Source organism: Eucyclogobius newberryi, unplaced genomic scaffold, assembly GCF_026437365.1.
Source record: "Eucyclogobius newberryi isolate DKJ021-1_F unplaced genomic scaffold, fEucNew1.0.hap1 SCAF_20, whole genome shotgun sequence".
Lineage (NCBI taxonomy): Eukaryota > Metazoa > Chordata > Actinopteri > Gobiiformes > Gobiidae > Eucyclogobius > Eucyclogobius newberryi.
Window position 1 is genome coordinate 24,687,190 of NW_027315835.1, and position 15,318 is coordinate 24,702,507.

The window sequence follows — 15,318 nt, forward strand, 5'->3', positions numbered from 1 at the left end:
TTCCTATAAGTGATCTGTTCTTCTGTATCTACCTCTGTATCTACCTGCGTTGCACCAATGAAATTTCCCCATGTGGGACAATAAAGGAATATCTTATCTTATCTTAAGGCCCAACAAACTCAAGCCCAACCCAGTTTTTACATTTAGCCATGTATTGTGATTTGTTTTTTGTTAATGCTTTTTGGTCCAAACATTAGCATTAGAATGTATGATGTGGGATGAAATCCTTGAATGGTCACAGGTGTTTGACTCTGCAGGTAAACAGCAGACCAGTCCGTGTTTTGGGCAGGTGTAAGTATATGGACAATGGAACTAGACTTTGTTCATACAAACTCAGGATCAGGATTAAAAGAGGGATAACATATACATCTAAATATGTAGCTGGAGCTTTTGAATGTAGAAAAGTAAACAAACTAACATTTCTGAACAGCAAATTCATTTTTATTTTTTCAAAACCACAAGTATTTAGATCTTACATCAGTTTGATCACTAGTGCGTTTACTTTATTTTGGCCCCACTTTCCCCCGTTCTAAAATTCTGATCTTTCTGATGACATGCCATTTTAAAGGGTTTATAGGACTGGATCAAATCTGATAAAACATTTGAGAAATGGATGAGAATGTGTCCAGTGCATTACCTGTGGAGTGGTTCTTGAAGGCCAGGGTCTCAAAGGACGGTATGTCTGGGGTTTTGGAGATGATCTGAGTATAGTCCGATATTGCCCTGGTCACTGGGTCCCTCACCACCACAATCAGCTTTACATGCCGAGACATGGAGTACACTCGAGCTGGTGTCTCCATGGTGACAAAGTAGCGCGGTGTCTTCTCCATGACGACCTGCCCCTCCAGCGCTTTGGGCATCATGCTCCTGGCAACAAATCCAACAAAAGAAAAGATTTACTCCGATAAATGGAGCTGGAGCAGACTGTAATTCTCTTTGTCCCACCTCCGGTAATCTGTCAGCCAATCAGAACCTTTACCTTTGCTTGTCAACGAATCAAGCTCTTTATATAAGTCAGGCAAGTTTATTTGTAAAGCACAATTTGTACACAAAGTCGTTCAAAGACCTTTCAAAAAGATGTATTAAAATCACAAAACAAACAAATAAAACTAAAATAATGAAATAAAATGTTCTTAGACCCAACCAACATGATTAAGGTATTCCTCCATTTTTTGTTTCTAAGATGTCGTTGATTAGTTTCCTGTGATATATTTCATAGTGTTAAATCCTCAAGAGACAAGAGTGCAGTAGTGATCTTCTGCCACTCTACCACATGACTGCTCTTACAATCAATCAGACCGAGTGCTAAATCAAAGCAATAGTGAGTTGAAGACAAAAAAGGATTTTAAGAAAAGTTTTAAGTATTTTTAACTGGGAAAAAGTTCATAATCTGAAAATAGCTCAACTTCACCACAAAATCCAACCTTTTTGAAAACTGGCAGTCCCAGTCAGTCCCTGTCAGTCCCAGTCAGTCCCTGTCAGTCTTTGTCAAGCAAAACACAAGCAGTTTATTTTTACATTGCACTGTAAAAAATATTGCTTCCTGGACGGTAGAGGATTTAAGGTCAAAATAAAATAAGGAGCAGCTAGTTATGAGCCTATAGATTACAAAATACTAGTTTTCTCTGAACACTTCACCTCTTTCTCTTTCTTCCTTTCTCTCCCTTCTTTTCTCACTCCTTCCTCTCTAGTCTTCCCTCTCTGTCAACTCTTCTCCCCATCTCTCTCTTTTTCTTTCCTTTCTCATTCTTGCCTACTCCTGCTCATCCACTTCTCAGCCTTTCTCTTCTCATGTCTCCCATAAAGCGTGAGGCAGATGGGACTCGTTTAGAGATAAATGAGTAAGGAGGCCCCGGAGGAGTGCCTGGAGACTGGGTACATGTGGTGCACACCAGCCGTGCACCTGACCCACAGCCTGCGCACTTGCTTTTGGCCAGAGCTCAAGACGATAAAGGGGGAACAGCGGTCTAACGCTAATCCTTTGTGTAAGACCAGCGCTTAACCAAACCGTTAACAGGACAAAAAATTGGCTGGTAACTCTTTGAATTAAGGCTACAAATAACGGTTCTTTTTTTGTAGTCAAAAAGACAGCAATTATTTATATTGTACATTTTTAAATACTTTTTTTAAATATTGGTTGACACACAGGTTGAAATACCAGATTCAACGGAGGGTATACTGTTCCAAAACTGAGTGGGATGGCAATGTCAAAAACAGTCTGCAGTACATTGTTAACTGTCTGAAATTTTCAGACAATCCCAAAAAACATGGAGGCAGGCAGGAGGCAAACCCAAAAAAACCAAAAGGCAGCAGTCTAATACCTCGGGGATACCGAGGCGTTTCCAGGCCAACCGAGAGACATAGTCCCTCCAGCGTGTCCTGGGTCTTCCCCGGGGCCTCTTCCCGGTGGGACATGGTCGAAACACCTCCCCAGATAGGCGCCTAGGAGACATCCGGAACAGATGCCCGAGCCACGTCTGCTGGCTCCTCTCGACGTGGAGGAGCAGCGGCTCTACTCCTCCTCCAGTGTGACTGAGCTCCTCACCCTATCACTAAGGGAGCGCCCAGCGACCCTGCGGAGGAGACTCATTTTGACCGCATGTATCTCGCAGATCTTTTTTAACTCCTAAGATTTAGATTTTTATTCATAGAAGGATTCAAATTTAGTAGTGGACGAACACCATTATCATTGACGTGCACCCTTGACGGGTGATGGTGTGTAGGCTGGACCCATAGCCGTCTACGACACATTGCCACTTGCCAGTCTCAAAAGCACAGAACAACAAGACGCCATCTTGAAGCGGTGACTCGTGGGGTTGTGAGCCACACCGCTGCACTAAAGTAACACAAGCATTATTGAAACCTCAATATTGTAGGAAAACCAGAGTGAATCTACCTGGTGCAGAAGAGCATTGACATGAACACGCCTAACCGAAAATGCACATATTTTTCCATATATTTTCCAACTACACGCGTTCTGGACAGGTTTGAGCACAGTGCTTCTGACTGGAAACACCCCACTTAACAGGAGCAGAATGGACTGGTCTATCTACATCACCTGTTATGCCCCGGCCGTGCGGAGCGCAACTGCATGCTAAAGCTTTTGTTTCTGGTTTCAATCTGGACAATGTCCGAACACAAAAGATCTTTTTTTTCTAGTAGTAAAATGAGGGGTCTCTAAGGAGTACCACAGTCAAATATCTAAGGGTAGTGTAATATCTATAGGTCTTTCTAAAGGTCAGAGGGGGATGCCAGAATTAGATGATTCCAGTTATTTGTACATTCATTTCATATCCAGACATTGGACGATTTTTTTTTAATAAAATGCATCACATTAGCAAACTGTTGGACATCTGTCTGAACACCACTTACTTTCAATTCCGGGGACAATTTTACAGACAGATTCATGGCTGTGCCATGGGCTCGCCCGTCTGTGTCTACAACACAAAGCTCAAGGTGTGCCCACCAGCTCAGAGGGCAAGAAGAAAGAGGAAAAACATGTCCGAAATGCCCTCTCAGCCTGTGGTTACCCCGCTTGGGCTCTCAACAGAGTGAAGAGAACCAAGAAGCAGGACAAAAGGGAAACTGAACAGAGAAGGAAGGGTGTTTCTATCCCTTATGTGTCTGGCCTGTCGGAAAAACTGCAGAGAATTTTTAGACAACACGAAGTCCCTGTTTATTTTAAACCAGGAAACACTTTAAGACAAAAACTGGTTCACCCTAAGGACAAGTTGCCGACTCAAAAACAGAGCAATGTAGTTTATTCGATCCAATGCAGTGAAGAAAGTTGTAAAGAACGTTACATAGGTGAGACAAAACAGCCTCTACACAAGAGGCTTTATCAGCACAGAAGAAATACAAGTTCAGGACCACAGAGTGCCGTGCATCTCCACCTTGAAGCCTCTAATCACTCGTTTGAAGACGGTGAGGTGAAGATTTTAAGCAGGGAGAAAAGATGGTTTGAAAGAGGAGTTAAGGAAGCTATTTTTGTTAAAAAAGAAAAACCTTCTTTAGACAGAAACGGAGGTCTAAGGTTCAATCTTCCTGTAGTCTACAATGGGATCCTGAACCCCTGGAGAGGTAGAGGACCAGTACCAGGACATTTAGATGCTAATCAGGTACTCAGGTTGGGTGAGCCAGGGTCTCACTAAGACAAAGGGGAGACTAATAGCCCATTAAAGGGTTGAATAGGCTCGGTAGATACCAAGAGGGTAAGTTTCTGTTGAAACAAACAACTCTTTCCTCTTCAGGAAGGCTCCTCCCAATGGGCTGGACTTACCACTGAATAGTATAAATATCGGAGTTCTCGACCTAAATTCTTTTATTGACAATGACTCTTGGATGAGAGTCGAAACGTCTATTTTTTCTAACTGAGTCCAGATGACTACAACTGAAGCTTTTTCTAAATTGGAACACGCCTGGACGAATGAGGGATTACACCGACATCACATTAGGTCGGTATTTCTGGTTTGGTCAAATATTATCAACATCATCATCTGCATAGCAGGCAATTTTATGTTCCGTCCCATGGATTGTTTTTGATTGTCTAATAAATTGGGCCAATGATTACAAATACAAAGCAAATAGGAGGAGAGACCAGTTGCAGCCCTGCCTGACCCCTCTTTCCAGATTCAGTGGATCTGTCAGATGACCATTGATTTTAATTCTTGATGTTGGACTATTGTAAAGAGCCCCTATACTTTTTATAATCAAATTGTCTATCAGAGTCAAGAGCCTTCTCAAAGTCCAAACTCATTACTACTGCTTTGTTTTGTTGTTTTTTGTATTTGGCTCATTATGTGTAAGGATTGTCTTATGTAATCTTGTGTTTGCCATTTGTTAATGAATCCTGTCTGCTCATTGTGGATTAGGTTAGGAGTGTATTTGTTCCATTCTTTTGGACATAATTGAAGTGTATATACGATTCACATTCGTAATAGAAATGGGTCTGTATGAGGCACAATCCTGTTGGTCCTTGGCTTCTTTCCAACAAGGAGGGGTCTGAGTTTTCTTAAGTGCCCAGTTAAAAGTATCCAAAGGAAAGGGGTAGGTGTGTCTTTTAAAGCTTTAGACTACTCTGAGGTAAACTCCAGATTTCAGCTCCTAAATTCTTATTTTGTTAAACAAATTGAGGGTGTCCAGAAAGAAATTTTTATAATCTTCTTTATCATCAGGGATTTTTGAAAAAGGTTTTTAATAGAAGGATTCAAATGTTGATTGAATTATTTTGGTCTTGTTTGGATAATATTGCATAATTTTACCTGTCCCGTATTTTCTTAATTGTTGTTTTTTAAGTTTCCAAAATGGCCATTTAGGGCACACCTTTTTGGCATGGCTATCCTTCAACAATTAAATTTTTCTTGCAGATCATTAAGCTTTTTCTCCCTTTGTTTCTTTTTCAGGTTGCTTAATATGGTTGGACATTTTTTTCTTAAACAAAGGGCATTGAACCGCCACCATGTGTTTTTTTGTCTTTCCTCCAATTCTACAGAAATGTAGAGAGGATCATGATCACTTAGGTAAATTGTGCCTATATCTGCTTCATCTGTCTTTATTGAGAATAAAGAAGTAGTAAATTCTGGAATAGATTGTATGTGGGTTACATAAATGGGTATACTGTATGATTTATTTCCCTCCATATGTCAATCAATCCTATAGTCTTCAATAAGATATAGAACTTTTTATTTATTGTTCCTCCAGTGCCTCTTGAGTTCGACATGTCTAATGTAGGCTAAATTCCTAGTGAATGCCTAGTGAACAAATTAGGGTTCCGTCAGAGTGGTTTACAATCAGGTCCATGACATCAGCATAGAAAGGAATATCACTCCCTGGTGGAGTAAACACATTTAAAAGAGTTAAAACCTTTCTATATATTCCCACCAACCAGTACATAGCTGCCTTCTTTATCCTTACATTCAAAACTCTGTTCAAAACCTATTCGGTTTGAAATCAATAATTGCAACCCCCTTCAATGTTTGTCTTTGTATGATGAAAAATTAGATTTTTGTATAACAGAACTTCATTAGTTTTTGATGTTCAGTGTCATTCAGATGTGTCTATTTTTTATTTTCTCATTCTTGTTCAAATTCGTGATCGTTTGATTGGGTTCTGTTTCATATTGAAGGATGCTACTTGTAATACTTCTGATGTCATTGAGTTGATTGTGTTGATCTTACCGTTGATAACTTTTGAATATTTTTAATCTCTCTGGTCGTAAACAACCAACATAGACAAGAACTATAGGAACACAGAGCAGCTCAAAGGGTAAAAAAAGAAAGCAGGTTCATGCTGGAAACAGGCATCGAACCCAAAACCTGATCAAAAAAGATTGTAAATGGGATTAAAGACCAATCCTAATGAAGGCCCTCCCAAAAAAACTTCCAAGGCACTCCTGACACCAATCCTTGGAAATAACTGGATATTAAACCTCCCTGGATCACCACATACACCTGCTGCATGTTAAAAACAAATAAATTATGTCATGAGTCTCTTCAAATTAACAGAAATGTATCACCATGTGACCACTACCCAAACTGATACTTGTCTGGAATGCTTCACAAAATGACATTCAACATATCTGTGATCCATCTTCATTAAGATAAGCAGATGGCACCACCTGGCCAAGTTACAGATCAGATCTGTGGAGAGGCGACCTCGCTCACAGTAAGGATGCAGGTAGGTTTTTAAGGTAACGGTAAATATATGCATTCAAAGACAAGGCAGACTTCCTGACTCTCTCAACCTCGCCCCACTTGAGTCCACAGGGGCGAGCATGCTCTCTCTCTCTCTATCTTTCTGCCATCTTCATCAGCTCGCGTTTCAGCCTGTGCCTGTAACCCGAGTCCTCATCGATATAGACCTCTAGCCGAGCTGCCCTCGATTCACAGAAACTCACCACCACCACCACCCGTTTCCATTTGCTCTGCACTGAGTGCGCGGCGTTTAGCAGCACTTAGCCTCTTGTAACTGTGAGCACAACTCTCGGTCGGTCACAATACATCTACTGAAATTATGAGCTATTGTCAAACAATATTAGGATTCATAAGGGATAGTTGTCATATTTGGTCAAACGACTAAGGAGAAATACAACCAGTACAAATCTAGAAGGTGAAAATCCAGAACTAAACCAGGACTATGCAAACCAGAAAAAATGTCAAATACACCAGATTTAACCCCTTTTGCTTGGGGCCTATTTTTCCAAAAAGGCTTCAAAAAATGAAGCTGAGACTCTGTAGTTTTGGACTCTAACGTCTGTTTTACTCTAATCATAAGTAGAAACAAGTTCTACTCAGGAGGAATTCAGATTTTAAAACCCGCCTTGATTTTCTTTGTACAAAATGAGTATTGCTGGTTTCAGGAGGGATTGGCTGATCAACACTAAAGCACATTTATGGTTTTGACAATTCTTTTTCAAAAGTTGAAGCAAAATTCATAAAAAAAAATGTTTTAGGGACTATCCAGGTGGAATCCATGTAAAAGTCTATAACGTTTTCATTTTATTTTAGGATAATCTTATATTTGTGGGTTTGGAGTACAAACTGACCCTGATACTTCGCAGAATGATTGGTTTGACTGGAAATAAGTAGGGTACAGCTTTATTGTTAAGTACAGCATATCAAGCAGCTTGAGTTTCCTTTTATAAGATGGTGGACAAAATGGAATAAAGAAAGAAAGCGTCCAACGTCCCACACGTAAGCCCAGCTTAGAACAAATTAAACATTGAGACTAAATCAAAATGTGCTTTAAACAACTGGTAAATATGTTTACAAAAGTCAGCTGTTAACCAATCTGTCAATCGTAGCCCGTTTGACAAAAGCTTTGAGCTTTTTAAAAATACAGCTGAAGCTACACAAAGTCAAAAATAAGCTTTATGTACATCCTAGCACAAAAACTCACCAAGCAGGAAGCAATAAAATGTACAGACATTTGGTACAAGTTTTTTGGTAAAATGTTTAGTTTCTCAAAAGTTGCTTTGTTAGGCATAATACTGGTCAAAATTAGATCTAAATCAATAAATCTGGTCTTAACCCAGGTCTATTACAGATCTATTCCAGGACTAAACATGACTAAAATAAATCAAAAGTAGCAGTTAGCGAGATGAGCAAGGTTTCTTTTTGAAATGGAGCGTAATGTGGATTGTAGAGATGTCATTAAAGGCACAATGGACGATTTTTCGGCGATTTGAGAACTCAGGCGGAAGTGCGCATGCATCTCCATCTTGAAGCCTCTAATCACTCGTTTGAAGACGGTGAGGTGAAGGTTTTAAGCAGGGAGAAAAGATGGTTTGAAAGAGGAGTCAAGGAAGCTATTTTTGTTAAAAAAGAAAAACCTTCTTTAAACAGAAACGGAGGTCTAAGATTCAATCTTCCTGTAGTCTACAATGGTATACTGAACCCCTGGAGAGGTAGAGGACCAGTACCAGGACATTTAGATGCTAATCAGGTCCTCAGGGTGAGTGAGCCAAGGTCTCACAAAGACAAAGGGGAGACTAATAGCCCATTAAAGGGTTGAATAGTCTAGCTCAGTAGACACAAAGAGGGTAAGTTTCTGTTGAAACAAACAACTCTTTCCACTTCAGGAAGGCTCCTCCCAATGGGCTGGACTTACCACAGAATAGTATAAATATTGGAGTTCTCGACCTAAATTCTCTTATTGACAATGACTCTTGGATGAGAGTCGAAACGTCTAACTGAGTCCAGATGACTACAACTGAAGCTTTTTCTACAATGTATAAATATCACAATAGCAGACCTCCCCTTTCACTCACAATCAACCAAAAAATCCAACTTCTGTGAACTTATTGTTTTTTTTAAAAACTTCCTATAATCTGTCCTTTCCCCCTTATCTTATCTTCAGTCTACAACTGAAGCTTTTTCTACAATGGAACACGCCTGGACGAATGGATTACACCGACATATTAATACATTGTTATACACTGTTTGTCGCCCTTGAATCACACCTGTGCTGTACTCCCCTCCCTCCCTGCTCCTCCAGAGTGAACGCTCACTAAATGCCAGCTTCAAAAATCTGAATTGATTTTTTAAAAGCCATGTAATCTACAGTTTGTTACACATACACATGCAGGTTATTTCAAGTGTTTTTGTGAAAAACACTAAGGCAAAGTGACCTGTCGAATAAAGGTTTTGCTACAGGTAAGTCCAACAGAGATTTCAAGGCACCCCATCACGTAAACAAATGCCTGAAGAAAAGCCTTGTCTTGTTCCTCTCCTCCAAAAGCTCTTCCCCTTTTCTCAGCAATCTCAAAGACTGTTTTTCCCGTTCTCTTGCGACCTTCAGCCATTGTCTGTGCTCACAATGGACAAGCAGAGCTGGAATGATGAGGACACTGGCAAACTAACCCACGCTTGATCTGGGCTTTCGAAACATTCTCTGGGCTTCTGAAACATGCTCCTCTTCTAGTAGCAGAAGCGTGCGGAGAGAAAAAGTCAATGTAAGCACGTGGAACACTTTAATGACCAATCCTTGACATAATCCATGTGAATGTTATAGCTGTGATTGGCCCTCCGAAATCCATCATACCATCTTTAAGAGGCGAGCGTTGGGACATGGAATGCTAGTGACGAGCCAGGACGAAACTTTTAGGAAATCCCTCTTTTTGCCATGGATCTGCACTTTTGTTGACAATTCCGGTCGAGCGGGAACTCCCTTCATTAAGTGGAGAACAATGGAAAAGGCAGCTAAATATGATCTAAAGTAGAATATGTGCTGATTTGTGTAAAATGTTCTGTGCTCATTTGCGCCAACAAGTGAACATTGCACCAATTCCCTGTGCGGCCTGAAAACGGCTTTTTAGTCTGTGAAGAACTTATTTTCTCTTGAGATTGGCAGCCCTATGCTAATAAATACATGCGGAAGGAGAAATAAAATGAATGGCAGAACTCGAGGCAAGTTCTGGAATAAGGTGAATACAATACTATTATAACCGTGGCAAATCCAGAACTAAACCAGGACTAGATCAGCATTTAAAATTAGCCATTAAGAGCTAAATCTCAAACATTATTCAAGTGTGTAGTGCAGATATAATTGTCGGATACACAGTACACATAACTTCATATTAATATGCTTTCCTGCTCCAAAATTAGCTTTCTGGGCCAGTTTGGAATAGAGTGACTCCTAAATGGATTTTCTCATTTGATGCACTCAAATCTGCATAAAATATGAGATCAATACATATTTGATAGCACTTTACAATAAAACCTCTTATTGGGTTTAATTGAATTATACAGTATTCATCAAATCGGATTAGCCAGATTACAGTCTCTTAAAGTTCCTGTATAATGCGTTCTTCAGGCTGTTAAAAAAAACTCTTGGATTTCTTAGTTTTGGTGTTTGGTGTTGTTTTAAGGGGCACAATGCACAAAGAGCCTTAAAGGTTGAATGGACGATTTTTTTGGCCCAAATCTTCTGCCACGTATCAATCATAAAACGCACCTACCGCTCACCTGCAGCCGCGTGCGGCTCGTCCCCCGAGAGCAGCACGTTTCCGCGTGTCTAATCATAATCGTAATATAGTTCCTTCAGTGTACGGGACAAAATTAAGACAGAGAAAGACAGTTCGAGCTGACTCAGAAGAAGACGGAAATCTACGGGAGGCGAGAGATGCGATGCGATCTGTCGCACAAATAAACAAACGCATGTGTTTTGTATCAGTCCGCACGGGGGAGTGCACATGCGCACTTCAGCCTTAGTTCTCAAATCATCCATTATACCTTTAAGGAGTAAAATCAACCTTTGGGCGAGAGTTTTTTAATACGTTTTTTCGCAAGCCCGCCAACGTCAAAAACGGAAATTTAAAACATATATATATTTATTTTTCATGTATTCACTGATTTTCTGCAGTTGTTTTTGGCCAAAACTTCAATAAAAATAAAAATGTATTCTCCGAACGTCAGAGAGCTTTAAAACTCTCGCAACTCACAGGTTCTTAGATCAACCATAGATCCATGGGATCAACCGGTAGATTAACATGAAGGATGCGGGGTCGGCGTGGCTTTGGCTCGCATTCATTGAACTCGTCGTGTTCGAACGAGGAAATGAAGAATACGCGTCTTGACCGATTATATCAGAATTATTTTGTCGCTGCACAAGTCTGACTCATGTCGGCATTGTGACATGTCGGAGTCACACGTTCTCTTCTGATCGCATTGTAAGGACGCTACTTGTCCCGATGATCTGAGCAGCGCGTCCACGACTCGAGCGTGGGAAAAATTACTACGCTGTTGGATCAAATCACTGTGACCAAATTTAAGCTGCTCAATAAGACATTTTCATTCATTGTACACTTTGTGTTCCTGTCAAGACTCAATAAAGATTATCAAACCGACTTGTTTGGTCACGGGATGATTCATTTTCTGAGGATCTGTCAGTCTGGGACTACTTTCTGTCTGATCACTGTGAGTTCCACCTTCCATTAAACAGTTAATTTATGACATTGAAGGTATTTTTGTACACCGCAGTATAATAATGTTTTCAATGTCTTGCATTGATAACTATAATTATGTAGATAATGTAGAGAGGTGGGAGAAGGGCCTATATTCTATGAATCTAAGAAAATTGTTTAGAATAAAAATGTATTTTTAAATTCAACTCCGACTTTTGGATGGTAGAAATGTGATTTAATAATGGGAAAATTAAATTTTATTTTTTTTATTCCGTCCTCCCCTTTTAAAAATGCCAAGGAAAATCCGTGAAACAACAAATTAAAAAACTCTCGCCTTAATTAATTAAATGTTTACAAAAATCAACATGTATTCATATACATGTATGGAAAACAGTTAAAGCAACTCAACTCTGCATTTTATAAGAAAGGTAATATAGCTGCTAGAAGAGGGCGCAATTCTGTTGTTGCACAGATTTTAAAGTGGACATTCTGAGACTTTAACTGGCTTTTGGTCACCTTGGTGTTAGCGTTTCACATTTTATCATTTAAAATTATGGCACCCCATTTTACAAAATACAGCCCCATTTACAGAGTGTTACTTAGCTGTTGCAGTGCAGAGGAATGAACAGTAAAAGAAAAATGCAATAAAGGAAGCCATGAGCTAACATGCCTGCTATGCTAATAGAGCCATGTGTCTTCTTTGCACACAGTTTGAGAACGAGTCGGGTGATCGTTCATGAACTTGAAAATTGTGCAGGAGAAATCTGTTTTTAACCTGTGATACAACAATCCGGGGAAAATTCAAGCTCATAAATAGTATTCATAAAACAAGCGTGAATGAAGCAAAATTATATTCCAGCTATGTTTTTGATGAGGGAACATAAAAAAACCATGTTGAAGATGAAGGATGAACAACATCGTAAAATGAAACCTGAAAAGGCATAACATAAGAAGCATACTACGTGTTAAAAGCTTGAAGTTTTGACCCATAATTTAGAAATGATATTTGCTTTGGCATGTGTTCTCTGCAGCATGTGGTCCTTTATTGCCTCACAACTAATTTGTCCTTTGGGAAATAAGATCCTTCAATATTTAGTTCGTCCTCTGACCTTCCATCTGTTTGCCTCATAATAACACACAAAGTGGACTGAGAAGAGGAGTCTGATCCAATACTCATCCAAAACTAGTATTTTAAAAACTGTTTGTGTTAATTTGATATTGTTTTTGGACTGCTCCTCTCATCTGGTTACTTGTTACCGGTGCAATAGCTCTTGAGACAATATCACGTAGTAGTGTTGTCACAATACTTCAAGAACTATTTAAATCTCTTAGGAACAGGCTCGATACGTGACCACAATGATAATTAAAAAACACACACACAAGTTATAGTACTTTATATTACCATGTGGTCTTCTGATAAATCTCAAAATCATTTAAAATGTTCAGGATGAAAACAAATGACATTCAGACTAAATTTGGAAATTGACCAATTTGATAGACTTTGTACTAAGTAGGACTATTTTAATCTAAATGTGCTGTGATTTTGTTTTCTATAGATTTTTAGTTGATGGTTTCTTGTATTTTTATCTATATTATCACTTTCTGGTCGTGTTGTGTTCTGTTGTGTTCTATGTTCCATGTTTATTCTTTTAAAACTTTAAATGGTTTAGGAAAGGTCACATTTCACCCTATTTGTCTTAAAAAAAAAGATTGATACTTGTTCAAATTAGTATCTAGTTTCGATAGTTTTGATCAATATCAGACATTTTATCCTCTTGATAAAAGTATAGGAGTGAATATCATAGAAATGTCTAAATTAGTCTCTAATGAGTGTTTTTTTATATCTGTTTTTTATTATTTACTTCTGTACCTACTTTGTGTTGCAACACTGGAATTTCCCCATTGTGGGACAAATAAAGGCTTATCTTATCTAATACAATACCCATTGGTATCAGGATCAGATCGATATTGCGACACTTGCCATAGTACTTTGTATCACAACAAAAATCTCTGGAATTGCTTATAACGAGTTAACTATACCTTTTAAATGTGGGACATCACAGATTAGAGTAAACCGTTCGTGTCTCTGTAGACTGTGTTTTGTCAGGCTTCCCCCCAAAAAATTGTCAGTTTGCCGTAAACCCAACTGTTTTAAACTTTGTCAAAGTGATGCCAAATTTTTTTTTTTCTCTTATATCACCGACCGTTTTTCAAAAAAGCGCTGTGTTGAATAATTTGCACGAACAACATAAAGCATGAGCGCTTCCGCGGCAAAAGGATATGTGAGCAGGCAGCGCGTTACTATAGGGACAGTGTCCACAAACTGCTCAACAAAGAACAACTCAAACTTCGTGCTCAAGAAAGCCGCCACCAGCCCAACCCTGTAGCCGGTCAGGAAAGCAAAATCCGCGACGGCAGCACGGTCAGGAAACAGCAGCGCTCAGCCCGGTGGAATCGATGGGCTCGTCCGCCGGATAGTCACCAAGATGAGCGACAACAAGAACGCCGCCTCCCGGGATTACGCCGCCAGTAGAGAAGAGGTGGCTGTGGCCCAGGAGCAATTCTTCGCCCCGGAACCGCGCAGAGGCATCTCGGTGATTTTAGATTTAAAGGTCCCATAACATGCTAAATCGACTTTTCAGAGCTTTTAGCCTTCTTACATTGCTATTTGTGCTTCATATATGTACCCAGAGTTTTTTTTTGATTGATTCCCGCAGTTTTTAGCTATATTACAGACTATCTCCTTTCCGCGAATCTCCAAACTGACGGGCGGTGGGTGCAAGACCGCGTCATAAGGGCAAGGACGCGTCACCATCCCCCCTCTCCCTTGAGAGTCTGCTTATGACGTCATAAAGCAGACCCTGTATGTTCTTGTATTTTAGGATTGTAGGATTTTTGACGCGTTTCCACTCCTTAACACTTTCACCGATTTCAACAAGTTATACCTCTTTACAATCACTTTCACCGTCTTAGGGGGGCTATTGGTTTTGACATTTTTATATACCGGAATATTTGTCAGAGACTTACCAAAAGTAAATTGCTAATGCTAAAGCTAATGCTAACACTAATGCTAATACTAAATGTGTCTCTACAGGGAGGAGGGGGTGCATCCGGGTCACCGAGGCTCTCTCTCTCTTTTTCCCTGCTCAGGTCTGCGTTCAGCACGATCTTGCAATTTGTCAGGACAAACAACTATTTGAGTCGCAAACTACGCAATCATCAACTGTGAATTACTGAGCGTCATTAGTATGCCGCAAAACGCAGCAGAAAACATTGACGGGCAGGAAGGTGGCCGCGCTGGAAGGCTGAATATTTTTCAACAAATATTGAGATTTTTCAACACATGTAGTACTCTGACACACATGTGTTATACACACGCAGTACTTTCACACAAATGCAGTACCGTTTCCACAAATTTTGCACATTACACTTCTTTACACAACTAAACTATATGATGTTGTTGTTGTTGTTTTATGGCGGCTGGTATCCAAGAGTTACATTGCCGACAGACTTTATTCTTCAGACTTTATTGAGTGTCTGCTTATGTCATAAAGCATTGTTTCAAAGCCAATGAGTTCAACGCGGAGGACTACCTGGACTAAAACTGTGAGGAGACCTTGCTCAACACCCGGTCTGGAGAGACGGGAGATGGCGGAGGAGAGTGGATCGGGGATGGAAGACATTCTGGACGGCGTGGAGGAGCAGCCTTTTCTGCCTGCACGTGCCCGGAAACGTAAAAAGTCCCTTAGCTCGTCCGAGGGTTCTGGGAATGAGCAGCAGGATGAGGCTGAAGCTATTGATATCCGGGGTGAGAGCAGAGACTGTAAGGTGATCATAAAGCTTGCACAGGATAGTGCATCCTTTAAGGAGTGGAATTCAGTGGCATTGTCAAAGAGCCTAACTGTAGCTGTGGGAAT

General features: G+C 40.1%; 1 protein-coding gene across 1 annotated transcript in view; it reads right to left on the bottom strand.

Annotated features, from left to right (window-relative positions):
• Positions 1-15,318, bottom strand: part of hs3st3l (heparan sulfate (glucosamine) 3-O-sulfotransferase 3-like) — a 41,674-nt gene that overhangs the window by 1,746 nt on the left and 24,610 nt on the right. The window contains exon 2 of the mRNA XM_072456486.1: positions 638-867. Coding sequence (XP_072312587.1) covers positions 638-867 — 230 coding nt within the window. The remainder of the gene's footprint in view (positions 1-637; positions 868-15,318) is intronic.